Below are 26,830 nucleotides of genomic sequence, written 5' to 3'. Positions count from 1 at the left end.
CAATCTTCATGAAGGTAAAACAAGAGCTGTAAAAATAGCTCTTCCCACCCAGTTCTCTGCCCATCTTCATATGATCTTACACTGTGAATCTTGGATCATCATACTACAGAGAGAAAGTTTCCTTTTTATTTTTTCATGTAATATCAACTTTTAAACAGAGTTAAAGAATAGAGACCATTTTGGGCTAATAGCCAAATGAAATTTATTTTTTTTTGCAAGACAAGAACAAATACGAGAAAGCCCATTGCGAGCCTCAGGGCAAACACAAATGCATGTGTTAGCCAGCTTTCAGTTAGACATGACACAATTAAAGTTTTTTATTTGAGCAAGACAGCTGACACAATAGGCTGTACAGGTCATGGAAAAGCATTGTATTAGGGACTGTAACAGGCAAAACAGCCTTAGGGTAGTGGTGTAATTTTTACTTAATTTAATTTATTGTGAATTAATGCAAATTTCTAATCACTGGTTGGGCTACTGAGAAAAAAGAAAAAAGAAAACAAATACTTAAACACAAACTTGAGTAAACGCCTTTCCTCCCCCTTCCCCAGGCCAGTTTAAGTCAAACACTTAGTCTGCCCCCTTCCTAATCTTAATTTCTCTAATTTTTGCTGCAGATTACACTCAGTCTGGCCCAATTCCTTTGGTGAGACAACAGGTGGAGCAGGAGGTTGTGCATGGGAGTAATGGTTTCTTTCCGGTGCTCCCTACACTCCCTCTTCTGGTCGTTGCTTCTTACTCTTCTTCCCCTGCTTCAGCTCAGGGCTTTGACAGACCACAGTCCCTCTGGGGTGTCCCCACCCCAGCATGGGTCACCCACAGCTGCAGTTGTCTCAGAGCCATACCTCCTCAGCATGGACCACTTCCTTCTGTGGGTACATCTCCAGCTGTGCCCCCGACAATGTCCCCTTCCACACCTCTCCTCCTTGTTTTTCCCCAAGAGATCTTTTTTCTTTTTTCTTCTTTTTAAAGGGAAGTAATAGTTTAAAAGTAACCAGACTCTGAGAGGAGTCTTTTCTTCAATAAATTATCACATTAGCATCTCTGATAAAGCTGTAGTCTCTTAGTGTGCCAAGGAAGTTGAAGAACAGTTGAAGAAATTGGTGAATTTGAGAAGTCCTTATATTGAAATAATTGACTAGTAATCTGAAAATCATCATGCATGTGGATTCACTATCTTTCACTTCTGGCCTTGAATTTAATCCATACAACTGGCAAATACACCAAAGACACAACATCTGCTATGTATGAAGGGAGAGTTTCTTTTTGCTTGTGTTACATAGTACAAAGTAGATCAGTGGATACTGGTGGAAATATTCTTGTTACAACACGCTGTTACTTTTTAATATCTTCCGGCTTCATGGCTGGTGGACTTGATCTCTCAATTTCCCATAGTGTTTCTTTTTTCCCCATTCAGGAAAATCATGTATTAATCTCAAGACTTATTAATAAATTGAAATACTTTCATGTAATGTTTTTTCCCCACCAGAAAGCTTAAGGAATACAAAGCAGCAGGTATACAAACACTTTTCAAAATGAGCTGTTTGAAGAACTATACCCTAAACAATCTAGATGTAAGGTTTATGTTTATAAAACAGCTTTTCAAACAAATTTGTGTTTTCATTACAGAAGAAATAAAATTACTTTCCCTCTCTGTGTCTGCATGTTCTACTTTACAATGACTACTCTGTCCATTAAAGAGCCATAAACAGAGAGTGAGGACTAGAAATTTGCTTCTACAACTCTAAAAACTTAAGCTAAATGAATATGTTTCTTAGCTGACATCTACAGAAAGACTCACCTACAAGAAGCTGCAGAAAGAAGTTACTTCTAAGTTCAAGTAGCCAGTAAGGCACAATATAAAACTGTTATCCCTCAACTCCAATTTTATTTCTTTTTTTCCTTTTTTTTTAAACAACTGGAGCCAAAGAACTTGTAAAGCTATTAATAAACATAGATCTCTTTCTGTATATCTTTTTACCTTCTCAGTGGGACATCCAACAGAGGGCAACATCTGACATTTATACGCAGAGAGCATAACACACCAATACACATCCTAATGAGCAACCCCTACTCCTTGGTCTTTCCCAGAAATAAAAGTCTGCAGGGAAAATTGGCAGAAAGCCAGGCTTCCAGTCTTCAAAAACACTTTCTTTTCAGACATGTATAGCTGGGTAAGAACTTGCCCTAGATTTTCTTGAATCTGGGATCTTTAAATACATTCAATACGTGCACACCCAACATTAAAATTGGTTTCTTTTCTGACTTTGAACTAGAGAAATGTATGTGCATCCCCACTGCATTTGTATTTATTCTGAATGCAGACCAAACTCTGCAATAGATCTAACCAGAATGATTCATTGATTCACATACCAGTTGTGCCCTGTTCTCCTTAAGGATTTCTAAGATAAATTAATCTGAACCTGAAAGGTGCTTATCTTCTCAATATCAAAGTCTACAAAAGAGATATGAAACTGCCTGAACGAACGCATTGTGTGTGCAAAGGCTGTTGGTGTCCCAGGAGTAATGCAACACGCAGGGTTCCGATGGGATGCTGCGAGGTCTTGTGTGTTCCCTGCAGCAGCACTCTGCCTGATTTCATTCTGCACCTATTTCATTTCTGATTCTTTACAACACTAAGAAGCCATGTGAAGATTAAGAACTGAGAAAGTGCATTAAATGACAGCAAGGCATTGTTCTTAAATTGTTTAAGAGGTTTCTACTCCTCAGCTGCAAGTTGCAACTATTCAGTTGAGATCTGGTAACTCATTGATGTGCATAGTCCAAGTCAGCTACAGTCTGAAGTAAAACAGGTTTACCTAAGCCAACACTTGTTTTAGGTCCCTTACACTAGAAAAAAAAAAAAGAAGCCTAGGTCCTGCTGCAATAAAATTCTGCTATTTGGTGGGCCCTCTAAGTGTGGTTCCTCCACATATTGTTTTCTGACATTTTTATTTTTGAAAAAAGTTTTCCTAAGTGAAATTACAGTCTCTGTTCTACATGGACTCTGAAAAATTAAGCAACCAGTCTAAATTTATTTTATTTCTTTAAAGACTCTTTGTTACTGAACATAATAAAATTATTTTGGCAAGCCTTCCCTATCTTTTCCTTTTCTTCTCTGCAACTTCTTAATTCAGAAGTCATCATGCAGTAGCACAAAAAACATAACATCATAACTACACTTCTCCCCAATACAGCATAAGCTTTGAAAAGTTATGGAATAGAAAACAAAAAGCTTCAGAAAAAAAGACAAAAACTTATAAAACTGTATTGCATTTATTTACTTTATTCAGTGGCCAAAAGGATAAACAAAAATACAGTTGAGAATGTTTTCTTGTATGTATATTTCTTTAATAATATAATTATATATATTTAATATATTTCTTCAAGGTCTATTTTAAAAATACATATTTTGTTGAAAATTACAACATTCTAGTTATAAAACTGTATTTTCATTTTTCATCTAAGACATTTCTATTTTTTAGCCCTCCTGACCCATTTTTTCCAGATAGCTTTTTAGTTTCTCAGATCAACAGCCATCCTGGCTGGTTGCTTTTGCATTCCTCTGCAGAGCCACAAGACATTTGACAAAAAAAAACATTTCAAGGTAAACTCTCAATAACTGATCTGCTTAAAAAGCATCCTCCTCAAACCATCAATTAAAATTTAGTATGTGTCTGGAGCATGGTAGCTAATTCTCACCAGCATAGTTAATCTATATAGCGTCTTCAAACCACAGATCTCCTATTATAGGACACTGTAGACACTGTCTACAGACGACAGCATGACTCTTTGTCAGCTTTTGCTCGAAAGGCAGGCTGCTTTGACTGTGAGTTGATACGGCCCTGATATTGTTGTCCAGCTAGGTTTGTCACAGCGTACAAAAACCTTGAAGCATAGCCTTAAATCTGAGTCACCTGGTGGATGCTTTAGAAAGAATAATAATCAGATATAAAAATTTGGCAGCAAAGCAGTAAAAAGCCTGCTGCATCGCCCTCCTCCCAAAGAATTAGTGTATAGTTCCTTCCACTGGTATTGAAATGGAGCCAGTTTTTCAGCAGCATGAAATACCATATCTGCATATCAGGTGAGTGATAGCGTACAAGGGTGGGGACAGTTAATATCAAACTGTTACCTGACAGCAGGAAAGCCCAGGGGACAGCTTGACAAGGAAAGGGCTCCCCAGATGAGACATGGCCATCTTTGTGTTCATCTGATGTGATCCATTGAAGTAAATGAATGCTACTGTAAACAAAAATCAAAGAAACATGAGAAATATGTCATGCTCCAATGGCAAATAGCTACCTCAGAGAGGTATGTGCTATGTGCTCTGTGAGGCACTTAAAGCTTATTCATAAACATAAACAAATGAAACAGCTTTGCCATCAGTTCAGTCTCTGTGAATAACAAGGAGGGTCTTGTAACAGGCTGCGACAACCAATGTCTATGCAGGCAAAGATAAAATAGAATTGCTAAATGCTCCTGCCTCTTTCCTGTGCAGTAAAATTAACATGACTGAGTCCAAAGATGAGGAAAGAGGGAGAAGGGAAAAAGGGCATTTGGGCAGCCATTGCTAAGGCTACCCTGTCGTGGTGCCTGCAAGCACTTAAACCTGAGGAAGTAAATACAGAGCCCTGCAAAGGGAGTTCAGATGTTGCTTCTGTGAGGACTTTATTGCGCAGACCCGCTGGATGTATTTTTTTTATCTGCCCTTTTCAGGCAAAAACCTTAAGACCTCCGTCCTCCAAACACTACAACTACTTCCCATCACCTTCGAACGGTGCCTTTCTGCTCTCTGCCCAGGCCGGGGAGAGCGAAGGGATTGCAGGAGCTGCAACATAGAGCACCCTGGAGATCAAACAGCATAGACTTCAGCTGGGATCCCTAGAGAACACATTTTAATTGGCTTAAATAATGTTTCAAACAGAATTTAGAACAAAAGTTAATGTCCTTTAGGGTACAGTATTCACTTTCAGCACAGCCCAGCCAGTTTTAAGCATGCTAACAATGTTGAAGACCATGGGAGCCAATGGAATAAGCTATATTTTCTCATGGGGTCCACTGACTTGACATTGTTGTCTGTGCTGGTGGGGATGAAAGCTTAATTAAAGATCTAATCTGAACTCTGGCAAACGAACTGCCTTTGGATTTGAACGACAGCAGATGTGCTTCAGACAAAGGTAGGGAAGGATAAACATGTTCAAGGGGCCCTAAAGCAGCATATTTTGAATGCCGTCAGTGCTGCCTTCGCTGAATACTGAGGTTTTTTCATGAAAGTCTATGCAAAACAACACTAAAGGCTCAGTCTTGTTTGTGCATTGATATTACACATATTGCCTTACATCTTGGAAAATCAGCTATTGTGCTGCCACAGTCATACTCCTTAGCCATTTATTTCCCATGGATACATAATGAAGCAGAGGGTTAAGTCCAGCCCTACGTGAATAATCGCATCGCTTTAACAAGGCTGGCACAAAGACGTGACCATTACAGCTCCTTGTACAAACAGGCGTGCTGCGCTCTGCAGCGCAAGGGAAGCTCCCCTCGTTGGAATGCAAGGGTGCTTCAAAGGATCCTCTTTTTAATTTGCAGCTGAGGCTCTATAGTAACCTTCTTAAGATCTTCATTAATCAAAATTTGCTGCTGCCCTCCCCAGGAGAAAAGAGAGACGAACACTCTATGGTATCACAAGCAACTGTTGCAGCCTGAAGGACCTTGATTTAATGTTGCCAAAAGCTTGCTCAAATTCTGGAAGCCTAATTCTAAAGCCATGATGCGGCTGTAGCAGGCACAGTGATAGGTGGGTACAAAACCGCCTCAGAAAGACCTTTGCACCAATTTATACAGGGAATGCATCATTACTGGGCTTGAGAGGTGCTGCGTGGTAACCTCAGGATCTGCTTGAGGCTTTAACCTGCAGCAGCATATAAAGATGTGAACCTAACTTGTGATGATTCAGGTATCGAAGCAGCTAAAGTGTAGCAGCACACAGTTCCATATGGGCTAATTTAACATGCTGCTTAGGCTGCAGACCAGATGTTTCTACCAGCAGCCTTCATTATGACCACATTACACCTCAGATCTCACCAGCACCTAGAATAACCCACATGGGAAAGACACAGGCATATCAGTGCCCTTCTCCGGAGCTGTGAGAGTTCGGAAGCTGTGACACCATAATGTTTGCAGACAATGCAGTAATGCAGATCCAGTGCCACTCTAGAGAGACAATAAAATTAAATATCAAATAGCTGCTGAGAAAGTGAATAGCAACTTTGGTGCACTTCATCACTTGGGGACCAATGGAAAAAAAGGCATATGACTGTGCAGTTGGAGTTATTATACAGCATGCACACACATATTCGCAACCCACTAGGGTTTGCTCAGGTGAATTTTAATCCTGGAATTCCTCTACCTTTGAATGCTTTTAATATTTCACATTCCTTTAACATGAACATGTGAGAGAAGTGTGGAGGTCTGGCTATAAGATGATATACATCATTAAAAAAAAATTAACTTAAAGGGGTATTGGACTGTAACCCAGATTTTAAAGTAATCTAATCTCCACTGGAAACAGTGTAATAAACACATTTTAATAAAATCAAAGTAACAGAATATTTGCCACTATTATTTGACAATGACAAACAATGCTAGGCAGTTTTAGTTTTATAGAGTACGCTGTAATAACATTTTCAGTTTGGGAAAAGTACTTTAAAACAGCCCTCTACTAGAATAAACTTTTTCCAGCTGAATGCATTGTGTAGCATCTATGGGCTGAAGGAAGAACAACTGTTCAAAGGATATTACACTCACTCTATTTTCCCAGACAAAACTGATTAATTTACCTGCACTCTACAAAAAGCTACAGTGATATTTTGTCCAAATAATATTTTCAAAAATTGCCCTTGTGTGAATATTGGGTACAAAAATGCTTATGATATGCTGAACAAAGTTAGCTATGTCAGTTCAAAGGTGAGTATCTCAAAAAACTGAAGGCTGGATGAAGTCTCATACCTCATTGATTGTCCCAGAAGAAAATGAAGGTTGCAAAGGCATAGTAACCAAATCACACCTAAGAAAGAGCATCCCCAAAAGACTAGCTTTCTGTAACGTTACCTATGTTATATACATACTATGTAGCATCCATTTCAAATGAGTTTTTATTATCAGTCTGTTACCATTTACAAGTACAAATACTCATCACAGAAGGAGGAAAATAATAATAATAAAAGAAATCTCACCATGTCCAGTATCAGTTGTATGGCCTCTGCCAGGGAGTCTCCTGTCAAGGGGAGCCTGTTCTTTCATTATGTTCCACTCAGCATCACCTATGCTTAGCGGCTTCCATCCACAGAGGTCAGTCTCAAAATTACATATAGTGTAATTAGCTGTTGTAAGAAGAACAACAATAAGAGATCATTAAGTTGAATTTACTGCAACAGTTTAATGCCAGAACTATGACTATTTTGTATTTTGATGTACAAGGAGTCTTAAAGAAGTGCTGGTATGTTTCACTGAAATCCAGGTTATTCAAATGGGCAAAAAGCTCTAGAATACAGGTAACAGATCAGGCAGGCCCTTCTTTTCTTAATAAAACTCAGAACCATGAAGGAAACCATCTATAAGAGAATAAACTCGTATTAAAGATGAGACCTGTACATAGGTTGCTGATAGATTATGAAAGTAATATTATATATTTTTAAAAGATGAATTTTACTGGAAATTTAATTATGAATGTGTGGGGGAAAAATAAAATGTATTTAGTGCTTTAAATACACTGAAAACAAAGAATAATTAAGCTTCCACTTAATTTATTTTTAAAAATGAGATTTAAATTTATGAATTATTTAGATCTCCTAGAAGTCCTTATTGCAAAGTAAAATGCCATTTTCTCAGTTGGTATGGATTAGACCATCTTAAACTACATAACAATCTCACACACACCTTCATTTCTTGAGCAAAACTAATTATTTTGATAAGAAAATAGTGTAATCTAAGAGTTTTCTTTCCTAGTCCAGAACAGCTCCACAAAGTGCTACACTTAACTCTTTGGGTCGCTTATCGCAATTGTAAAAATTGCTTTTGAACTGTACTTGGCACTTTCCAGACTTCCTATCATATCAGTCTCAGATAATATTATACATATTACTCCAATTTTCAGATTGTACAAAACCAAAATGAAACGCATCTTTGTTTAAGCACCATGGCAGTAAAGCTCCATAGTAAAGGTCTTCCTGGAAAAGAGGTTATCTGAGTAGTTAAATCTTAAGGTACAAAATAAATCACAAATATCAGTATCTCCTACCTGGATTCACCATATACATTAAAATTCAGTGGAGTGTGTTTTTCTGTTTACTGCAGTATATGAGTTAAACGTGGAACTTAGTTAACTTATTTAATTAGAGAATTCTCATGCTTTTTACAAGGTATCTTGTTAATTAGACTTCAATTGCTAATACATTAAGGTAGAATATGCAAAATGATACCCAAGACTAAGCTGGTTTGCTGCACGGTGTGTAGGCATTGTGCTTTCCTTAGCTAAGCAATCTTGAGAGAACCAATGTGACGTAAAAAACCAAACATTCTTTGCTTAAACATCTCTTCCCTCTGGCCTCCACAAACACTGCAAAAGGTCTTCTGCGTAAGAAGCTGACTGCAGTGGCTGCATAGTAATATCCAAAAAGACATCACTAAATGACCACGTAGACACAAAGAACTTACTCTGTTGTATACTAAGCAACCAAAAAACTATTCCTGAAAGGAAAATGCCAAGCCAAAGTTAAAATAATGGTTTAAATTTGAAAGAGAAATCAAGATGGTATTAATGATTAATATTTTACAGCTCAATAAGGTATTTAGCATGGGATTTTTTTTTAATTGTTATTTTCTTTTAACTAGAGGTACTTAGGACCACAAGAAGAGTTGTTATTGCAATATGAAGAATAATATCTTTCATGTGCTGATGACACCAGATCTGTCATCATTTAATGTGGCTCAATACCAGGCTCAGGGTTTTTCACTGGCTCATAGTGAAAAGCTGACTGTTTAAGCTACATTTGGAAATCATATACTAAAAGAATTGGCAAAGCAGCAAGGCTGTGATCAGACGGAGCCCATCACTGCCCTTGATGGTCAACAGAAAGAGAGAAGTCTGGTAAAATCATCATTTCTTACATTGGTAGCCACTAGTACAATTTCTTCTAACACTATGGATTTAGAAAGAAATGTATAAACATCATCTTTTAGGTTGAATATATAAGCAGTGGGCGGGGGGGGGGGGGGGGGAAGGCATGCACACACAAAAAGACACATTTCCAAATCCAATTATTTTGCCCAGTCATTTTTTCAAACATTATTCAAGTCTGAACACAATTATAAAAGTAGGAAGAACATTCATGGTATTGTGTTTTTGGGTTTTTTTTTGGGGGGGGTTGCGGGGAGGAAATAAAAAAATGTGGCTGCAGTTCACTAAATGTGATAATGTTGACCATGTTTTAGATGTTACTATTTAATTTTTTTCCATTGCACCTGTCATTTAAAATGACAAGCTCTATACAAACATCCAGTCATGCAGAGACACTGGGCCAGAGTCACTTACTCAGCCCAAGTGTTCCACCATATGTAGTTTCTGGAAGTGATACTTCATTTTTAAAAGTATTAACATGTTAGGGAACAGCTAGGCTATAAATGTGAGTGAAACCCAATTGTCTGAGTTAACAGTTGACTTAAATTTTATCCCTACTTAATTCTAAAAACTTAAGGAATGCTTGTAAATGTTTAATCAAGCTTGAAAAAAAAGTTCTGTGCTTTGGCTGAAACCCAAATCCAAGTGAGACAGTTTCTCAGTGTATTTTTTCATTGCTCAAACATTAATAAACTTTGAGAAATGTTCCTTTCCCATCAAAACAGTGCATAATTTTTATTATTCACAGCCTTTTTCTACATTTTTATTTGAACCTTTGAGTGATTATAGGGAATGTTTCACTATTCATAGTTGGAAAATAAGTGACTGCACAACCTATATTCTTTGAGGAGTCATACTGGAGTTATGTAAGTTAAACAGACATAAAGCATTTTTCTGGTATATTATGTCCTTTCCTACTGCACCTGTTACCATCAGAGCTTATGTTTTTTATTTCACTGGGAAGATTTAACTGGATTCAAACTGCAGAAAGATTTTCCACATTCTGAAAGCAAAACCAGTTAACTCTCATGTTTGGACATTCATCTATTTATAATTCAGCAAAATAGAAAGGAAATTAGAAAGGAAACAACAACCTGCATTCATTTTAATAACAAGCCAAATGTGAAAAATATTTTTTTTTTTTCATGTGGGTATATCAGTATATCTCAGCTAGTCAAGGAGTAAATTATTACACCAGTTCTGCAAAAACAATGACTCTGGGATGTTACCAGGAGAAAAAAAAATGTTCCCCAAACACATCTCCTTGAATTTCAAGAAATAAGTGGAGCTTACTAAAACCATAAAATGCACTGGAAAGATTTTTCAATTAATATGAACCATTTTTCCACATGGTTTTTGAAAAAAAAAACAGGAAACAAAACACATATTCCAAGAGTACTGGAAGGTTAAATGGAAATGTTTTTTCTTTGACTATCTTACTTTACCTATCCCAGCTACTCTTGATCCTCCTGGGGGAAAAACAAAGCAGTCCTCTTAGCTAGGCTGGGTTATCAGCCAATTAATATTGCTTCAGCTTTGCTAGGCTGCCACTGGGTGAAGCTTTTAAGTCCTACTCTGGCAGCTCAATCAAATGAACACAACTGGGGACACAGCTTGTCCCTCCATCAGGTTGGTGTTTCCCTGACTAACAGATTGAATGAGGAGGGCTGCTACCCTTGCTCAGTGTGGCAGGACCCAAGCCTCTATGGAATCTGGGGTATAAACTATCTGTATGATCAGCGATCAAAGCACCTCTGTGTGATTACTTTGTCATTAATATTTTGCCATTTCTGGCTAACATTTAGTGTCATTTTGGGAAAAGGAAGGGTTACACATATACCTTCTTACTGACTATCTGTACACATTCCCTACCATTTTGTGATTAGTTTTATTTATCTAGAATTTGTTAAAGAATTCATGCAGAAAGATCGCAGATGGCCATAGGTCATCTAACCTGAGCTTCTATATGTCATAAGTCATTAGACAGATCTCTCTAGTCCCTTAGATGAGATGGCCTCATCTCCTTCTGAAACTACTCAGTTACCTTGCTTAGGGTTAAGAGACTGGTGGTGTTAAGACAATCTCATGTCAACCCTGGGTCTGCAGAGGGTACGCTTACTTTGAGCTAACTGTTCTGGTGAAACACAAAGGCAATGCTACACAGTGTTCATAAGCAATGAAGAAGTCTGTGAAAATAATATGGGTGTAGCTTCTTCTTTTCCACATGTACATACAAAATTGATGGACAGATACTGACAATTTCAGACAATTAATGTGTCACAGGTGTTGTGACCAGGACAACAGGAAACACATAAATGTGTAGTAAAACAAATGTTTCAGACTAAAAAATGCTCTTTCTTCCTTAAAGTTGAATGGTAATAAAAGGATTTGCATATGTGTTCATCTGCTATAGTTTCAAGGTGTCCTGGTTTTGGCTGGGATAGGGTTAAATTTCTTCCTAGTGCTGTGTTTTGGATTTAGTATGAGGAGAATGTTGATAACACACTGATGTTTTCAGTTGTTGCTAAGTGCCCTCCTAGTCCAAGGACAGCTCCTGTGCCTACTGACTGAGCTAGGTACACAAGATGGGAGGGAACATAATCAGGACAGCCAGCCCAGCTGGCTAATGGGGTATTCCATACCATGTGACGTCATGCTCAGTATATGAAGGGTAGGCGTGATCCAGGAAGTACCGATCGCTACTTGGTTATCGGTCAGCGCGGGTGGTGAGCAATTGCATTGTGCATCACTCATTTTCTATATTTTATCATTATCATTATTATTTTCCCTTTTTTCCCCTGTTCTATTAAACTGTCTTTATCTCAACCCACGAGTTTTTCTCACTCTTACCCTTCCGATTCTCTTCCCGTCCCGCTGGGGGTGGGGGGAGTGAGTGAGCGGCTGCGTGGTATTTGGCTGCCTGCCAGGTTAAACCATGACACAAGGGTTTGCAATTGTAAATTGCTATACTGTAAATGAAATGCAGTAAAAGGTATATGGCTTTAAAATTATATAAGTTTCCTTCATTCTACATATTTTCTATTCATAAATTATACAAATCCTATGAAAGGTTGAGAATATTTAAGCTAATACCAGAGATGCAAAATTAAAACTAGAAGAGTTAGACAGGCTACATGGAAGGTGGTGTTCTTTCAGAAACAGCTGTAGGATGTCCTACCCCACAATCATTTGAATCTACATAAATCCTGATGAGTAGGCAATTTCCAGAAACACTACTGTATCAAAGCGTGATATCACTTGAAAATAGCAAGCGCTTCCTAGACTTCTTGCCAAGTTGCTAGGATTCCTAGCTGCTGATTCATTTGTGATGTTTTCATATGTATTGTGTATATTACATATAAATAATGTATTATAATAGTAAGTATAGTGCTTGAAATATTTGTTATTTGGCATAGCATTTAGTGCAAAACTTCCTTTATATTAGGTAGGAAATCAGCATGAAAGGGGTCTTTTTAATCCTTCAAATGATTTAAGTACTGTATCTCACTTTCTCTGTTTTGAATCTAACTAGGTTTTGATCATTTATTATCAGTCACTGTGAAATAAGAAATTTAGAAGTGATCTCAAATAAGTGGTGTCAAAAAAGACATAAGGAAAATGTAGAATTTAATACTAAAAACATTATATTCATAATTTGTCACTTCATTAGATTCATTGATTTCAATAAAACTACTAAAATAAAGGTGGTTACTCATGTGCATAAGTGTTTCCTAGACAAGTTGCTAATTTTTTTTGAGACTTTTAAGCCTCATATACTTAAATATATATTTATATAAATAGGCAGAGATTAAACATAATGTTTAAGAAGCATTGTAAAACATATATTTGTTCTTGTAATAAATTGCATTATTATAAGACCATTCATGCCAAGTTAACATGAGCAAAGAGAAACATTATTTTTCCTTCCCCATTATAATGAAGCAAAGAAAATCCTCAAAAAAGGGGAAAATCCTTCGCATTGCTAAGTACCAGCTGTCTGTCTTTGTTTTCGTTCAGCATGGAGGTCTGTCAGCTCTTTCAGTACATGACAGGACTTCATCAAAGGAAACTACTGAGGACGTGTGCAAGGATAGATGCTAAAATACCTAAAAGAACAGAGGCTAAAATATGCACTATTGTACTAGATAGGAATTTTTACTGAAAATTAATGTGAATAAATATAGTGCACTCTAAATATTATGGAGGATAATTTCAAGATCATGTGGAAAATGTACATAATGGAGGAAAAGAACAAAGGACAGAAATAAAGGATGATTTTCCCTTTAGGTCTCTTCTGTTCAAGACTGCAGAAAGTGTCAGAAAGATGGATTTTCCAGGTTAACCAAACTGCTGAAGAGCTAAATTCCACGTTTAGGGTCCTCTTTCCTGAAAAGGAGTGTATGAAGTATTCAAGACAATATTAGACATTAAAATGGGCTAACTTTAAAAACAGTTATTGTTATTTTAAAGATGGCTATTTTTTTCTTTTCTTTCCTCTCAGCCAGTAGTCAAAGCAACTTGCAACTCTCATGAGTTACTTATATTTTAGAAAAGCACCTTTTTTTCATATTTTTCACCTTTTTTGAGAGGATGAGTATACTTTTGTGCACTGCTCCAACAAAATGATACATCTTTAACCTGATGCCTCAACACAGAGTGAAGCAGTCCCTCTGCCTCAGGTTCAACCGAGTGTGATATTTTCTTTAAATTAACACTAGGAGTTAGTGGAGAATCAGTGCCACGTGGTAAACCAAAGGTAACTGCAGAGGCAGCAGCAGACAGCGGAGCACTAGGCAGAGCTATTGAAGAGGGTTTTGCACTGGCTGGGCCTCCCATCAGTCCTTGCCCCAGCACCCTAATTCTGGAGGTGCCGCAAAGGACAGTGTTGAGATCCCCAGGCCATTCTGACTTTTCTTTCCTCTGCCCACTCTCTAGTTTTTCTGACCCATTCACATGAGCATGACAGAAACAATATTTTCAAGAGTGAATCCCACTGTGATCTTTCTTTAACTCTAAAATACTGACTATATCTAGGTTATTTCATCTTTCAGTTACACAATGCCAATGTCCAATGTCTGAGGCACAAGGGTAAAAATAAAATAAGAAAGTGTAATGCATTGCATGCAAAATATAATTGCCTGTAAGTCTTTAGAGTTATCTTTATTTTCACTTTGTGTAGTACTATTAACAGCTACCCTTCAACTGGGACAATTGTTTTTCATCCTCCTTTTAAATCTTAAAATTATTCTTCTATATTCCCAGCCATTATTCACCACAATTCTCTCACGTTGTTACTGAAGTGGGAGCACTAAATAGCTGAGAAATAAAGTCCAATTTATAAAGTACTATTCACTTTCATTCCATCCTTTTTCCTAAAAAGCATGAGAGGACTCTCTGCACTCCTACCAGCACACACACAGAGCTAGCAGCATAGGGTCAAGTCTTGTAAAAAAAGAAAACAGATGTCAAAGAGGGATCCCCTATGGACTTTAATGTTGGCTTAGACTCCACCCAGAGATAAAACAGTATAAACCTTCCTATTTAAAATGTAGTTTCAACATTTGCACACATTACTCATTCAGAGATGGCTCCTGCATGGCTATTTAAGTGATTGAAAAGATTAAAGTTTCAGACTGTAAGTTAAAAAAACCTCAGAGTCACAAATAGTTCCTAAAGTCTTCTCATGAAATTTGAAAATAAAACATTATCAGTGTCCTTCATCCTGCTATCCTTAATTTCCACCTCCCAGCAGCAATGTATATCATTACCAATATCTGAAATATGTGCACAATTTTAATCTGTAACACACATTTAAGTGTTACTACCACAGGTAAACATACATATAGATGCATGCTGTATAACATTCATTTGAGAAGGAATAGGGTTTTTAAAGCTTCTTTCACATGGATCTCTAAAATGTTTCAGAATTATTAGAGACATCTTCCAGTAATTTTAATTATTTTTTGCTCTTGATTGTACAGTAGAAACTGTGGTTTCTAAGCAAAGTTACCTTCCATTGAAAATATCATGACAAAGATATAGCTCCTGAACTGCAGCTGATTTGTATGGTGATTTGAATCATCATGCAAATATCATGTCACCTAATGAATTTTCTGGCAATAACTCATAGACAATCTAAAGTAGAAAAGTGTTCAAACAACAAATCCCAAGGCAGATTTCAGTCCCTCTCAAGTTAGGGAAGTAGAGGTTATAAATGCTGTACGTAGGGAATACATTTAGGAAAAAATATGCAAAATGCTTCATTTCTGCAGACACTTACAAAATTATTATCTGGATCCAAAACATATTGATGAGGCCAGAGAAATAGTAAGCAATGGGAAGAAGAAAAATGTGTGACAGAAGATGCTGAACACTGTCACTAACCTGTACCTATTAAATATTCTGGTGAAAAGAAGCCATATAAACAATAACTAAGTTTTTTAGCTATTTCTTGGATAGACCTGGTTAGGTTTCAGAATACTCTTCAGCACAATGTCCCTCTAAAGCAATGCAATTCACTTACAGCAGGCTGCTGGATCCTCATCACTGCCGTCAGAACAATCTGGGTGAGAGTCACAGGCTGATCCAGGCTCTGTGGACTGCCCATCAGTGCAGGTGAATTCTTCTAAGGAGCAGAAACCCGGTGGCTCTAATGGTGTAGTGTCCAAGAGCTGGATGCTATTCAGACAGATGAAACCTGCCCTGCTCTGGAGTGTTCCTTTAAACATAAGCTGTGGATTGTTACCGTTAAAATATTTGCATTAACAGACAACAGAGAAAAACTGATTTTTATTTCCATAAAACAGTAATGTCCTATGTGTAAAAAGCACTGGATACTTTCCATTACAAAACCATGACAAATTTCAGAAGCGCAGATTTTGTATGACTACCTCAGGTTGAATTTTCTGAAAATTTTCAGCTAAAATGGTTTGACGAATTCCAAGAATGAAGTTAAGTAGAAGCCTATTTTAAAGGAAAACTCCTAGTCTCATAGTCTTTTGACTAAAAGGTTGCAATGCCTTTGTGCTTTAGAAGAGTGACCTGAAATGTAACATCCTAAAGAACTCCATCTTCTGCTCTGAAATCTCTTCAGAACCTCATTTTGCAGATGCCCAAAAGAAAAAATTTTGGTTACATTCACAGGTGAATAAAATGGGTTAGGGACTGTTGTCAGACACCAACTGCAAGAGCATAGCTTAACAACCGATATCTCTTTCAACACTTAAGATAGCTGCATCCAGTCTATGCAGTGGGATTGGTCCCTGCCTGCTGGTAACCCTTGAACTGTTCCAGGCACTGTCTGGGAGATGACCAATTTACTTGAGTTAAAACCTTGCTAGGGACCATGCTAATATTTTAATTATATGGCCTATCACATGGCAATCCTTGGGCCTGTGTTCTGGCCCTGCTTATTTGACTAATATTGTCATAGACATAAAGGTTCAAGGAGCATTTCTCTGTCCTACAGTTCCCTTGTGCTGACCAGATTTTACACGAGCTGATTTAGAGCAATGATGTTTCAGAAGAACATCTCTTGCTCCTTGTTCCGTCAATGCCTGCAATGGGCTTGGTCTTTGTCCTTTCACAGAGACTACATTTTCAGCTGATTGTTGAGACAGTAAAATATGCTGGCTATTTACAGAATTATGAAAAATAATTAAAAATGTAAAATTACTTAAAATAGAAACTTGTAAATTAATTTAAGAAATAAGTAGATGCAAATTTGCATTCTTTTCTATGCCTGCAAATTCAAGGGGAAGATACTCTCTCGCAATTACTGGTTTACATCATTCCACTAAAATCCCACAAACATCATTCACATCATCTCACTTAAATGAATTGGTAATACCTGAGATGGACTCAGATATCTGACTACCTAAAGTATGGTGAGATTTGTATTCGTTTTCTTGCATGTTATTAAAGACCAGATACTTCAACAGATGATGTTTATGTAGGTGTTTTGTTGAGCTGTAACCAGAACTTTACCCACATTGAAGCAATGAAGAACAGCAAGCCCTTCAGGATACAAATAATTTTAACAAATTTTTAAGTTTCCTAGAAGCTTTATAAACAATAAGGTAAAGCATTTTTTAAAAAGTGAGCACATGCCTTTTTCATTCTTACCTTTAATTTTTCTAGCCCTGTTGGTAGCTGTATATCCACTTTGACCCATTCCTTCTTAGTCATGGTGTTGGTTTCCCACAAGATATGTTCCTCCTATGAAATGTAGAATATGATGTTATAAAGCTAATTTTTGTTCCTCTGTAAATTATCACGGCCATTTTTTGTCCTCGATCTTTTCATATCCTAGCCAAATGACCACTGTATACAAACTTGCTCTATGTGAGGAAATACAGCTTCGCATATTCATTTTCAATCTTTGCACTGAGCTCTATGAGAGAGAGGGGAAACAACACATTTACTATGATTAAACAGGTTAATCATATAATTATCAGGAGTCAGCTTGGCAGAATTAAAGTGCATTAATATGTAAATTAAGCCATGTTATTGCTAAATTTAACAATATGTTTCCATGGTGCTCTCTACATTAGTTTCTTTTTCATAAATAACTGCTTATACTATGTTGTGTTATAATTAGATTTAGTTTTCTTAGAACTGAATTTGGGGTCTGTCAAAATTACCCAATCAGTTGTGCTTTTTTTTTTTTTTAAATCTGTAAAGCAAGCTGGCAGAGTACTACCCAACAAGTGCTAGTCATGTTCTGAGTTACCTCAATCCCCATTTTCATTCCACCTCCTAAGGATAACAACCAGAGTGCCAAATATGGTAAGGCTCCCTTTATGCAAGCACTCCAAGCCCCTTTGATTCAATAATCTGACAAAACCAGCTCATGTTCATTCTGCTTCTGGTCATGATCCTAACTGGAACATGCTGAGGCCAGTATAAAAAAAAGAAATTTAGCAATGTGAACTTCATATCCCTAAACAAAATCTTTTTAACAATCAGCTCCAAAATAGAGCAAAACCAGAAAGATAGAAAAAAAATGTAGGAAAGGTTAATATAGGCTATACATACAAATAGACTTACCATTACAAGAATCAACAGTGAGACCCCTTTTAGGATACTGTGCACAGTACTTGTCATACCTTTTGCACAAAGGATATTACAGAATTAGAGGCAGTTCAGAAAAAGATGCGAAGGAGGATAAGAGAAATGGAAAATCTCTTGTATGAAGAGAAATTGAAAGGATAAAAAAATTTACCTTACAGGAGATTAATAAAAAGGGATATGATAGGTATGTGAAATGTTATCAATACTATAGTTAAGGACAGTTATCTTTTTTCCTGTCTTGCAATATAAAAAAGAGGAGGAAGATGCTGTCTACTGCTTGATAGACTGAGAGGCTGAACCTACAGAACAACACTGATACGATTTGTGACGAGTAGCCAATTACTTATGCTCTTTTCCTACCAAGACTTCAACTGTTATGACACATTAACAAAGCTAGAAGACTAAATCTCTACTGAATATGTGTTCAAAGATCGGTTTTGGAAAACTGCAAGACAGGGCCAAGCCAATACCCTAATTCCAAACACTAAATGACATAAGAGATCAAATTTGGATAAACCACATGACATACACTTAATTTCAGAAATGAAAGTCAGCTGTGAGTTTCCACGTCAGTATAGGATGTAGGTATTTGTCAACTTGTTCATGTGATAGATATTCAGCAAGTCTTTCAATGTCGAGGACACTTTATTCTGTGTAAATCTTGCTCCATTTTGCTAAATAATTCAACTTCCAAAGAAAATCTATTAATGTTATTAGCCTACAATAGCCACACAGAAAAGGATGATGTACTAGGAACCATACTGCATGGCATGTTAAAAACATAGTCTGTGGTTAAGAGTCTGCTTTTAGAAATGTTTTAGTTAATTTACCCGGGCACGCATGCATTCCCCCACATGTACATATATGAACCCTCCAAACATATTTGTATGCCTTGTGGGAACACTCTACATTTGTTGTTTGTTTCATTGGATGCATCTGGATACTATAATTTTGTTCACATTCAGTTAATAGCTTAGATACCTATCCCCACAACCACCTTTCTGCCCAATTCATTTTAATAAAAACAGCTTGTAGCAGTAAACTTGAGTTTCTGTTTCTGTGTGCCAGTATCCAGACCTTCTAGGATTTTTTACGCTGAAAGCTGTAAATCACCTCAGATGCAGCAACTTTTTAAACTGGCTATTGTTCTATGCGACAGACATTACCCTCTTATTTTATATAGCTCTAATAAGCCAATAATATTATTTCCCTTCCTTGCAATGTTTTCATCCTGCTTGTCAGATTTTTCCACCTCTTTGGTACAAATGGGTTAACCCCCCTAGCACATTCCTTGCATCTCTGGCCTTCTTTAAAATGTTGAATGTATTGCTTTCCCAGTACTTTCCCTCAAGATTTATTTTGGTGATGCAGGGGAGCAGTTGCTCAAAATACCTTCTCTCTATTCCCCTTATTGTGATACATTACTATCTATAAACTATTTTTTGTAAAGCTAAAATGGGCAAGAATTGTTTATTTTCTCTTCAATGTTTTTTTTTTTTGAGATAACGCTACTCAGATTTGAAGGATGGAAGAGACAATCATGACGTTTTTAATCAACTCCATTTATAAAATACATTTTTTTTTTTTACATTTCTCTACAGATACATTCACTGCTGTACAACTGCACTCACCATTTTGTCCCTTCTTTTTTCATTTCAGAGAGTAATTTGGAACAAAAGCTTTTTCGTTCCCCCGCAATGATTAATGGATCACCTTTAATTTCTGCAGAGGAGTCTACTTGCATGATTTTTGCAAGTGTTGCTGAACTCTTACAGAAATGTTAGTGCATTAAGGTACAAATATGCTTGCACATAAAAACATCAGCTAAAATTATCTTTTATTGTTTTATTTCCATCTGTTTTGTAAGCAAGATGTAAAGATTAAGAAGACAAAAGGAAGACATATAAGCCCATTACTTAATGGGAGGAATGAGCAAGTAATGAATGTCAAATGATAGACTAAAGTCAACATTATCTTCTTTGGTTTCAGTTTTCACATAAAAGTTTAAAATTTATCAGACAGTCAATAGACATTTAATATTGTTAATATTTTATGTTAGTAAAGACAGTTAATATTGCCAAATGTGAAGGCAAACATGGACCGGAATAGAAGAACAATATTACAAATATATGTAAGCCAGAAGTACTGAAACTGGAAGGAAATCAGGAAGTTTTAACTAAAGGTTACATGACGGAAGGAATATCTTACTATCAACAACTAACTCTGAGAACCTGAGGAGAATGTGTGGGAAACTAGAGAACTGAGAGAACAAAGGATATATATTACAGTTAAGGGAAAAATAGACTATGCAATTACAGCCAATCAGCTGAAAGTTGACGACTCATAAGACACTGGAACAAATTGCTAACAATAATCTTGTAAGCAGCTAGAGAATTAGAAAGTGAGAAATCTACATTAACTGCTTCTGATGACAAGGCAAGTCACATTATTCAGTCAGTGTAACCTTTTTTTTTCTTTTTCCCCCATAGTAAACAGACTTGGAAAAGTAGAAATTACTTTACTTTATTAAGGCTTTAACATAATCTCGTAGGACATCCTTTAAGCAAATTGAGGAGATTTGGTGCAGATGGAATTACTGTAAAATGGGTGTACAAATAGGAGTGCAATGTTATTTAAAAGAGGAGCTGTCAATAGTTTTTTATCAAACTAAAAGAAAATTATAATAGGTCTCTGCATAGGTCTCTTCCAGGGCCTGACATAGTTATAGTGCTGACTACCTGTTTGGGTAGTGGAATGAAAAATAAAATTTTAAAAAATGTGGATAACACTAAATTGGGAGGAATTACAAGCACTCTGGAGGACATAATCAGAATTTAAAATCATCTCAGTATATAAAAACCAGTTTCAAACCAATAACACAAAGTTCAAAGACATATGAAACACGGTTAGGAAAGAAAAATCAAATTATCAAATGCAGTAATATTGAATGAAGAGCAACTTTCTAAGCCAGCAATAAAATGGGAAAAGCTGCAGATTATGATGGACTGCAAGTTAAATATAGGTCAACAACAGGTTACTGTTGACAAAGAGGGTCCATTTTCCCTATCCTTCTTCATACCCAGGAGCAATTTAAATTCCTTGTCTTCCAATTGATGTCGTAACGTCTATATTAGAAAATACATTCATTCGTCTTTGGCCTCTCTGTTGAAAGGGTGAGGAAGGCTAGGGATACATTTGCAACATCTGTGGTACTTGTCCTCTAAGAACAGTTCTGAAACTGTACATTAAACATAATCCAGTCTCCGTTTGCATCAGGCCTGTCAGTGCTGGGTCATAGCGAGAGTTATTCAGAGATAAGAGGTTCTGACCAATAAAAATAGTAAAAGAGGGTGCAGGGAAACTGCATGATAGCAGACCATGCAATTGAGAGGTTATTTTGAATGACAGCCTCCAGGACAGCAGCTCTGTTGTCTTCCAGGGTCAGAACCAGCAGTTGGGCTCTCACTTCTGTTTTTCAGTATTTGGCTAGTTTTGAAGATTCATTTGTTTTTCATGAACAACCTAACCTACCCCTCCCTTATTTCAGTTTAAGAAGTCTTAAATATGAGTCTGTAGGGTTTTGTTTTTGAAGCTACCAGCAGAAGCTTACGTTTTTCTGGCAAATTTTGCAGTATGAGTAACTCATATCAGCTTTAAATACGTTTATATTATATAAATACACTTCTGACTGAAGGAGAAATTCAATAACATCAAAGGGCTAAGAGAAGTTGTGGAAACACAGTGGACTGAACTGATGTAATAACTGCCAAAAATGTTCTTCTAATGTATATGTAAGGAACTGATTATCAATTAATTCAATTTAGACTCCCAATTCTATGGGAACTCAAATATCAGTTTTCTCACGGTTTTGGCTCATATAATTTGCTCTATTTTCAGGGAAAGAAAACTCTTAAATCGGGTCCATTGATGCTACTTTGGTGAACCACTGAAATCAGCATTCCTGTTCTGTCTCAAGGTTGCCATGGGCGTCATACCTGGGAATTTATTGGCAAGTACTATGGCACAGATCTTCATGCATTCTAACCAGAACACTGATTATGTTACAATTCCCTGATACAGTAATGGGTCATAGAAAAATACAACTATTCTCTTTTATAAATGAAAAATGAGCAAGAGCCTGGAGTTGTTTTCATGAATGCTTGAAGACACAGTGGGAAAGAAATCAGGTATTTCCATTACCTGTTCCTATATTTAGACTCCTTGGTAGTGTTACGCTTCAGGTTTTTTTGCATCTTATCTTTGTGAATGAAGTGGATCTGTCTTTTTAAATACTTGTATTGTTGGGTGATAGTAATTCAACTCCAACATCAAGATACAAGAGCTATTAACTTAATGAGACCAGCTGTACTGCTCTTGCTTTCATTAAGTAGCAGTACAATAGCATCAATATTAAGTTATTAAACAAGACTTTCAAAAGGGAACATTCTAACAGCAGAAAGCCTCCACAAGGCAAGGGAGGTAAAAAAGATGGAAATGGTTGTCATTGCTCAACTGGCATTTGTGTTTCAGTTTGACATGGTTATTTTATCTACTAATAGGTAGAAGAATAGGAAAATTACTGCTCTCAAATGTGGGCAAAGTAAATCAGGTGGCTAAGCAAGAGCTTTCCAGACATCCTGAGGCAGCAACTTTCCTTTTTTCTGTGCCTCCATAGAGAAAAGCACTTATTTGCCCATTTCCAGAATGGGAAGGCTAGAAAAGCTGTTACTATAGATTTTTCCCCTGAAATCCCCAAATTATTTAACTCTGTAATAGCTGGGGTTTGTCCTTGAAGTCTTATTGCAGAACATTCACCCATCAAATTAGTTTATAGCTGAGATGGCAAATACCCAGGTTTTACAATTGCACAGATCATTGGAATGATACCAGGTTACTGTTTTGCACAAACTAACTTAGGGGGCTGACATGTGCTAACAGGCATATTTCCTTGCATTTTGGCTAGTAACACCTGGGCTGCCGTATCTTTACCCTTTGAAAATGAATGCATGTTTCTTCTTACCTGATTAGTAAACAGTACCGCCTTGAGAACACTGCTATCTGCCATGGAGTAATGAAACTGAAAATGGCAATTCTTGCTGGAGCAATGACATATGGAGCTGTTAAGATAAGTGCTTTTATATAACACGTTGTCATTAGCTTCTAACCACTCAAAAGGGCCTGAAAAATAAAAAAAAAGAGAAGTGCACTTTTTCACAAAACATTTTTTTTTTCTCAGTCTATGAAAATGTGCTTTCCTGTAATTAAACCATGGACCTATCCCAGCAGCAATGGAATCTGATCATCATGCTGATGATGTGACTTGGATGTCATGTAAGCGTTTCCTATTAAAAAGATAGATATACATCTTCATTTGACTCACAGATAGCCCCAGCAACCGAGAATTACATCAGTTGATAGTATCTTGAAGTTGTTACTTTGTATGTTAAAAGCCTCCTTATATTTACAATCATTCAATACCTAATTGCAAATATATTCGGAAACTGGGCTTTCTTCTTTCTTCCACTAGGGTTTCCAGAAAATATGCTTTTTACAGTAATACTGCTGTAGACTCTTCAAAAATTAAAAAAAAAAAAAAAAAAAGGAAGGTGGCGGGGGAAGTATTCTGCCTTACTGCTGCAGGAGGCATCTCCACCATGTAATCAAGGTCTTTACTTCTCAGCCAGAATTTCTGTAACAAAATGTTGGAAGCATATTGTCTCTCCATCTGAAGCAGAAAAGCAATTTGTACTCTTCTTGACCTACTGCCCCTTAAAAAGCATTCCTACAGAGATCTAAAAGAGTACTCTATCCCCTCAACAGTGTCTTGTATTTGTCAGAAATAAAAAGGCTAAATACTATTTACCAAATATATCGGGTCTTTTTTCCCCCCCTCTGAGTCACTGAATATTTTGCTGCCTTCTGAAGCAGCTATTAAAATAATAAACAAGGACTGATTAAAGGTCTTAAGTCTGCTGGTTCTGTGTTCATGTCTCTAAATACAACACCTCAAATGCAGGTGTTACACAGTTTATTGCAAGCTGAAGGGAGAAAGTGTCATTTCACAAGGAAAATGTTTGTTTTTATAAGGGACCACATCCTTTTCCGTTTGTTGCCAGTTTACTCTTTGTGTTATGCAACGTTTTACACTGAAATACGTGGTTGCAATTTCATTAGAATTAGGTTTGTAATTTCATGCCACAGCGACTAACCTTCATATAAGGAAACATAGATTTAATCCAGCATTCTGTTTGACAGAGGTCAACAAAGCATCTACACTTCTATGGCTGCTGCCTTGTGCAGAAGAGAAATATGCATCAACATTAGAATTTACACTACTGGTTCTTTATGTAACTTCAGAATTCTCTGATGCCATTATAAAACCAACCAATTTTATTTTCTGAGCCTAATGATAATTAACATTCTTTTCCCTCTTTCAGCTTAAGTTCCTGAATCTTTAAAAACAGGGCAAAATGGAGTTGACAATTTTTAGATAAGAAAGCAAGTGAACAGTACTAGATAAACAAAAGTTCTATGAAACATCCAGAACGATCATGTGTCCACAAGGGATACTGACTGTTCTTTGGGGAACAAGTTTTATGCAAGTATTGTGAATGTTTCTGAGACAAATTGAGGCCTACTTTCAGAAAAGAAGACTCCAGAAATGCCTGTCCTGAAAATACTGATTTTTTTATTATTATTTTTTCCCTCTTCTCTATAGCCTATAAAAACAGAACCATGTCAGCTTAACTGGACAGGCAATAAACTATGCTAAAGTACTTGTTTCCCCTCTTTCAGGAAACTTTTTTTTTTAATTGTCTGTAGCCAACGTTTATTGAGTAGCTTTCCAAAGATTAATGGTATTGGGAACGTTTTTCTTTCATTTGTTACAACTTTGCAGCTCTTCTCTAAGGTCTGAATTTCCCTCAGTCCAATACATTGCATAGCATATTACTGTGTTTATGCTCTGACCTTCTGTACGTCTTGTTCTCTTGAATTTTCATGACTTTCTGTTTCTCAAGTGCCAATCTTTCCCATGTTTTTAGTCGTAAGCAAAATCTTGGAGTCCTGCAGAAAGATCAGCCACTGACTGCAATGGAGCCCAACCAGAAGCAGAGCTTACAACTTACTGCTGATGTGGCCTGGTGTCTTCTTAGAGCTGGGGTGGGCTGGTGAACCTGCCTGTATCCTGCTGTGCTTAAAACTCAAAGACTATAAGTATTTATCTTCTTGGCTCCATATTAACCATTTTCTGACTCAAATCTTTTGTCACTTCTTCTGCTTTAATCCATGTTTTTTTATTTCACAAACTACATGACTTTGAATCTATGCTACTAGTTTTAGAGTAACAACTGAGCCTTCAGTTAAAACTGAGCCACAGAGCAGGACTTTTCCTTTTCTGGCAAGTTCTCTTCCCCATCAGAGAACTGTTCAGTCTCTGAACCAATTCCCTGCAACTTTTCCACTCAACCATTTTGAGGAAAGAAGAGGTAAAATCTGAACTGCCATTGTTTCTACTCTTTGAAGGTGAATTTTCATGAATTCACAAGTCATGGATGAAATCTCGAAGGAAAAAAAAAGAGAAAAAAGAGTAATGTAACAAAAATACATAATCTAATGATTTGGCTGTTTTTACTGGAGGGATTTTTATCATTAGTTATCTGAAATGTTTGGTTTAAAAGCCATGGCACTTCCTTTGATTTCTTTCTGTATCTCATAATCTTTATTTTTATTATGCAGAGAACTGGTTTCATTAGTTTCTTATTAAATAAGTGTTACCCCAGATGTAGGAAACTAGAGTAATCCAATGTAAGAAGAATGAACTATGGAAACTACATAGCATGCTGGAAATATCAATAAAGAAAACAACAAAAAAAGTATTTTCTGAACTGTATTGCAGGGGAATATAAAACCTCTGTAAGAACTTTTGACACCAGAGAAATTAAGAGGAAAAGTTATAGAGAAGGTGCCTACAATACAACACTGGAGAAAAGAAGCAATAAAAGAACAAAGAAAAAAAGTCCTCCAAGGACAGAAAGTATTTTACTGAATTTAAGAATACCAGGAAAGGAGGATTATTCAAAGCCTATAAGCAATCCTTTCTTTATAAATATAATTGTCTAGACCTCTGCTTTATAATTTAGTTTCTTACCTCTCTTCTATTTATACTAGTGAAAGCTTTGATCAAAATCAGAAACTAAAGCTTAGTGAAGCTCTACTTGCATGGCAAGTTTGAGCCCTCAAGCATGGCATTTTTGCAGTTTGCACACCATTTATTTAGTTTTTAGAATTTTACTTAATATTCAATCTCTTCATTTATGCCTCAACAAATCTGCATGAATAGAAATACTGAATGTATTGAGAGGTGAGCGATCATAGTTCAGATTTTTCAATACTTTCCAATGTTAATGATGAATTAAATTCTGTGTGTTGTTTTGACACTTATTTCTTCTCACATTTTCTTTTTTCCTTTATGACATAGAAATGGGGAATGTCCCCAAGCAGTTGTTTGTGTTATACGTTCAGCCTACTCAACTACCTGTGCCTATTTATACAATAATGCCCAAGCACCCATACAAT

At 36.6% G+C, this 26,830-nt stretch overlaps 1 protein-coding gene across 1 annotated transcript in view; it reads right to left on the bottom strand.

Moving 5' to 3' along the window:
* Positions 1-26,830, bottom strand: part of MALRD1 (MAM and LDL receptor class A domain containing 1) — a 294,175-nt gene that overhangs the window by 247,440 nt on the left and 19,905 nt on the right. The window contains exons 7-11 of the mRNA XM_075143913.1: positions 23,274-23,431; positions 17,306-17,398; positions 15,705-15,912; positions 7,239-7,385; positions 4,136-4,245 (exon numbers count right to left, since the gene is read on the bottom strand). Of these exons, the coding sequence (XP_075000014.1) occupies positions 4,136-4,245; positions 7,239-7,385; positions 15,705-15,912; positions 17,306-17,398; positions 23,274-23,431 (716 nt within the window). The remainder of the gene's footprint in view (positions 1-4,135; positions 4,246-7,238; positions 7,386-15,704; positions 15,913-17,305; positions 17,399-23,273; positions 23,432-26,830) is intronic.

The sequence above is a fragment of the Calonectris borealis genome, chromosome 2 (genome assembly GCF_964195595.1).
Source record: "Calonectris borealis chromosome 2, bCalBor7.hap1.2, whole genome shotgun sequence".
Taxonomy (NCBI): domain Eukaryota; kingdom Metazoa; phylum Chordata; class Aves; order Procellariiformes; family Procellariidae; genus Calonectris; species Calonectris borealis.
Note: the sequence above shows the minus strand (reverse complement) of the source record. Positions and strands in the feature narration are given on the sequence as shown.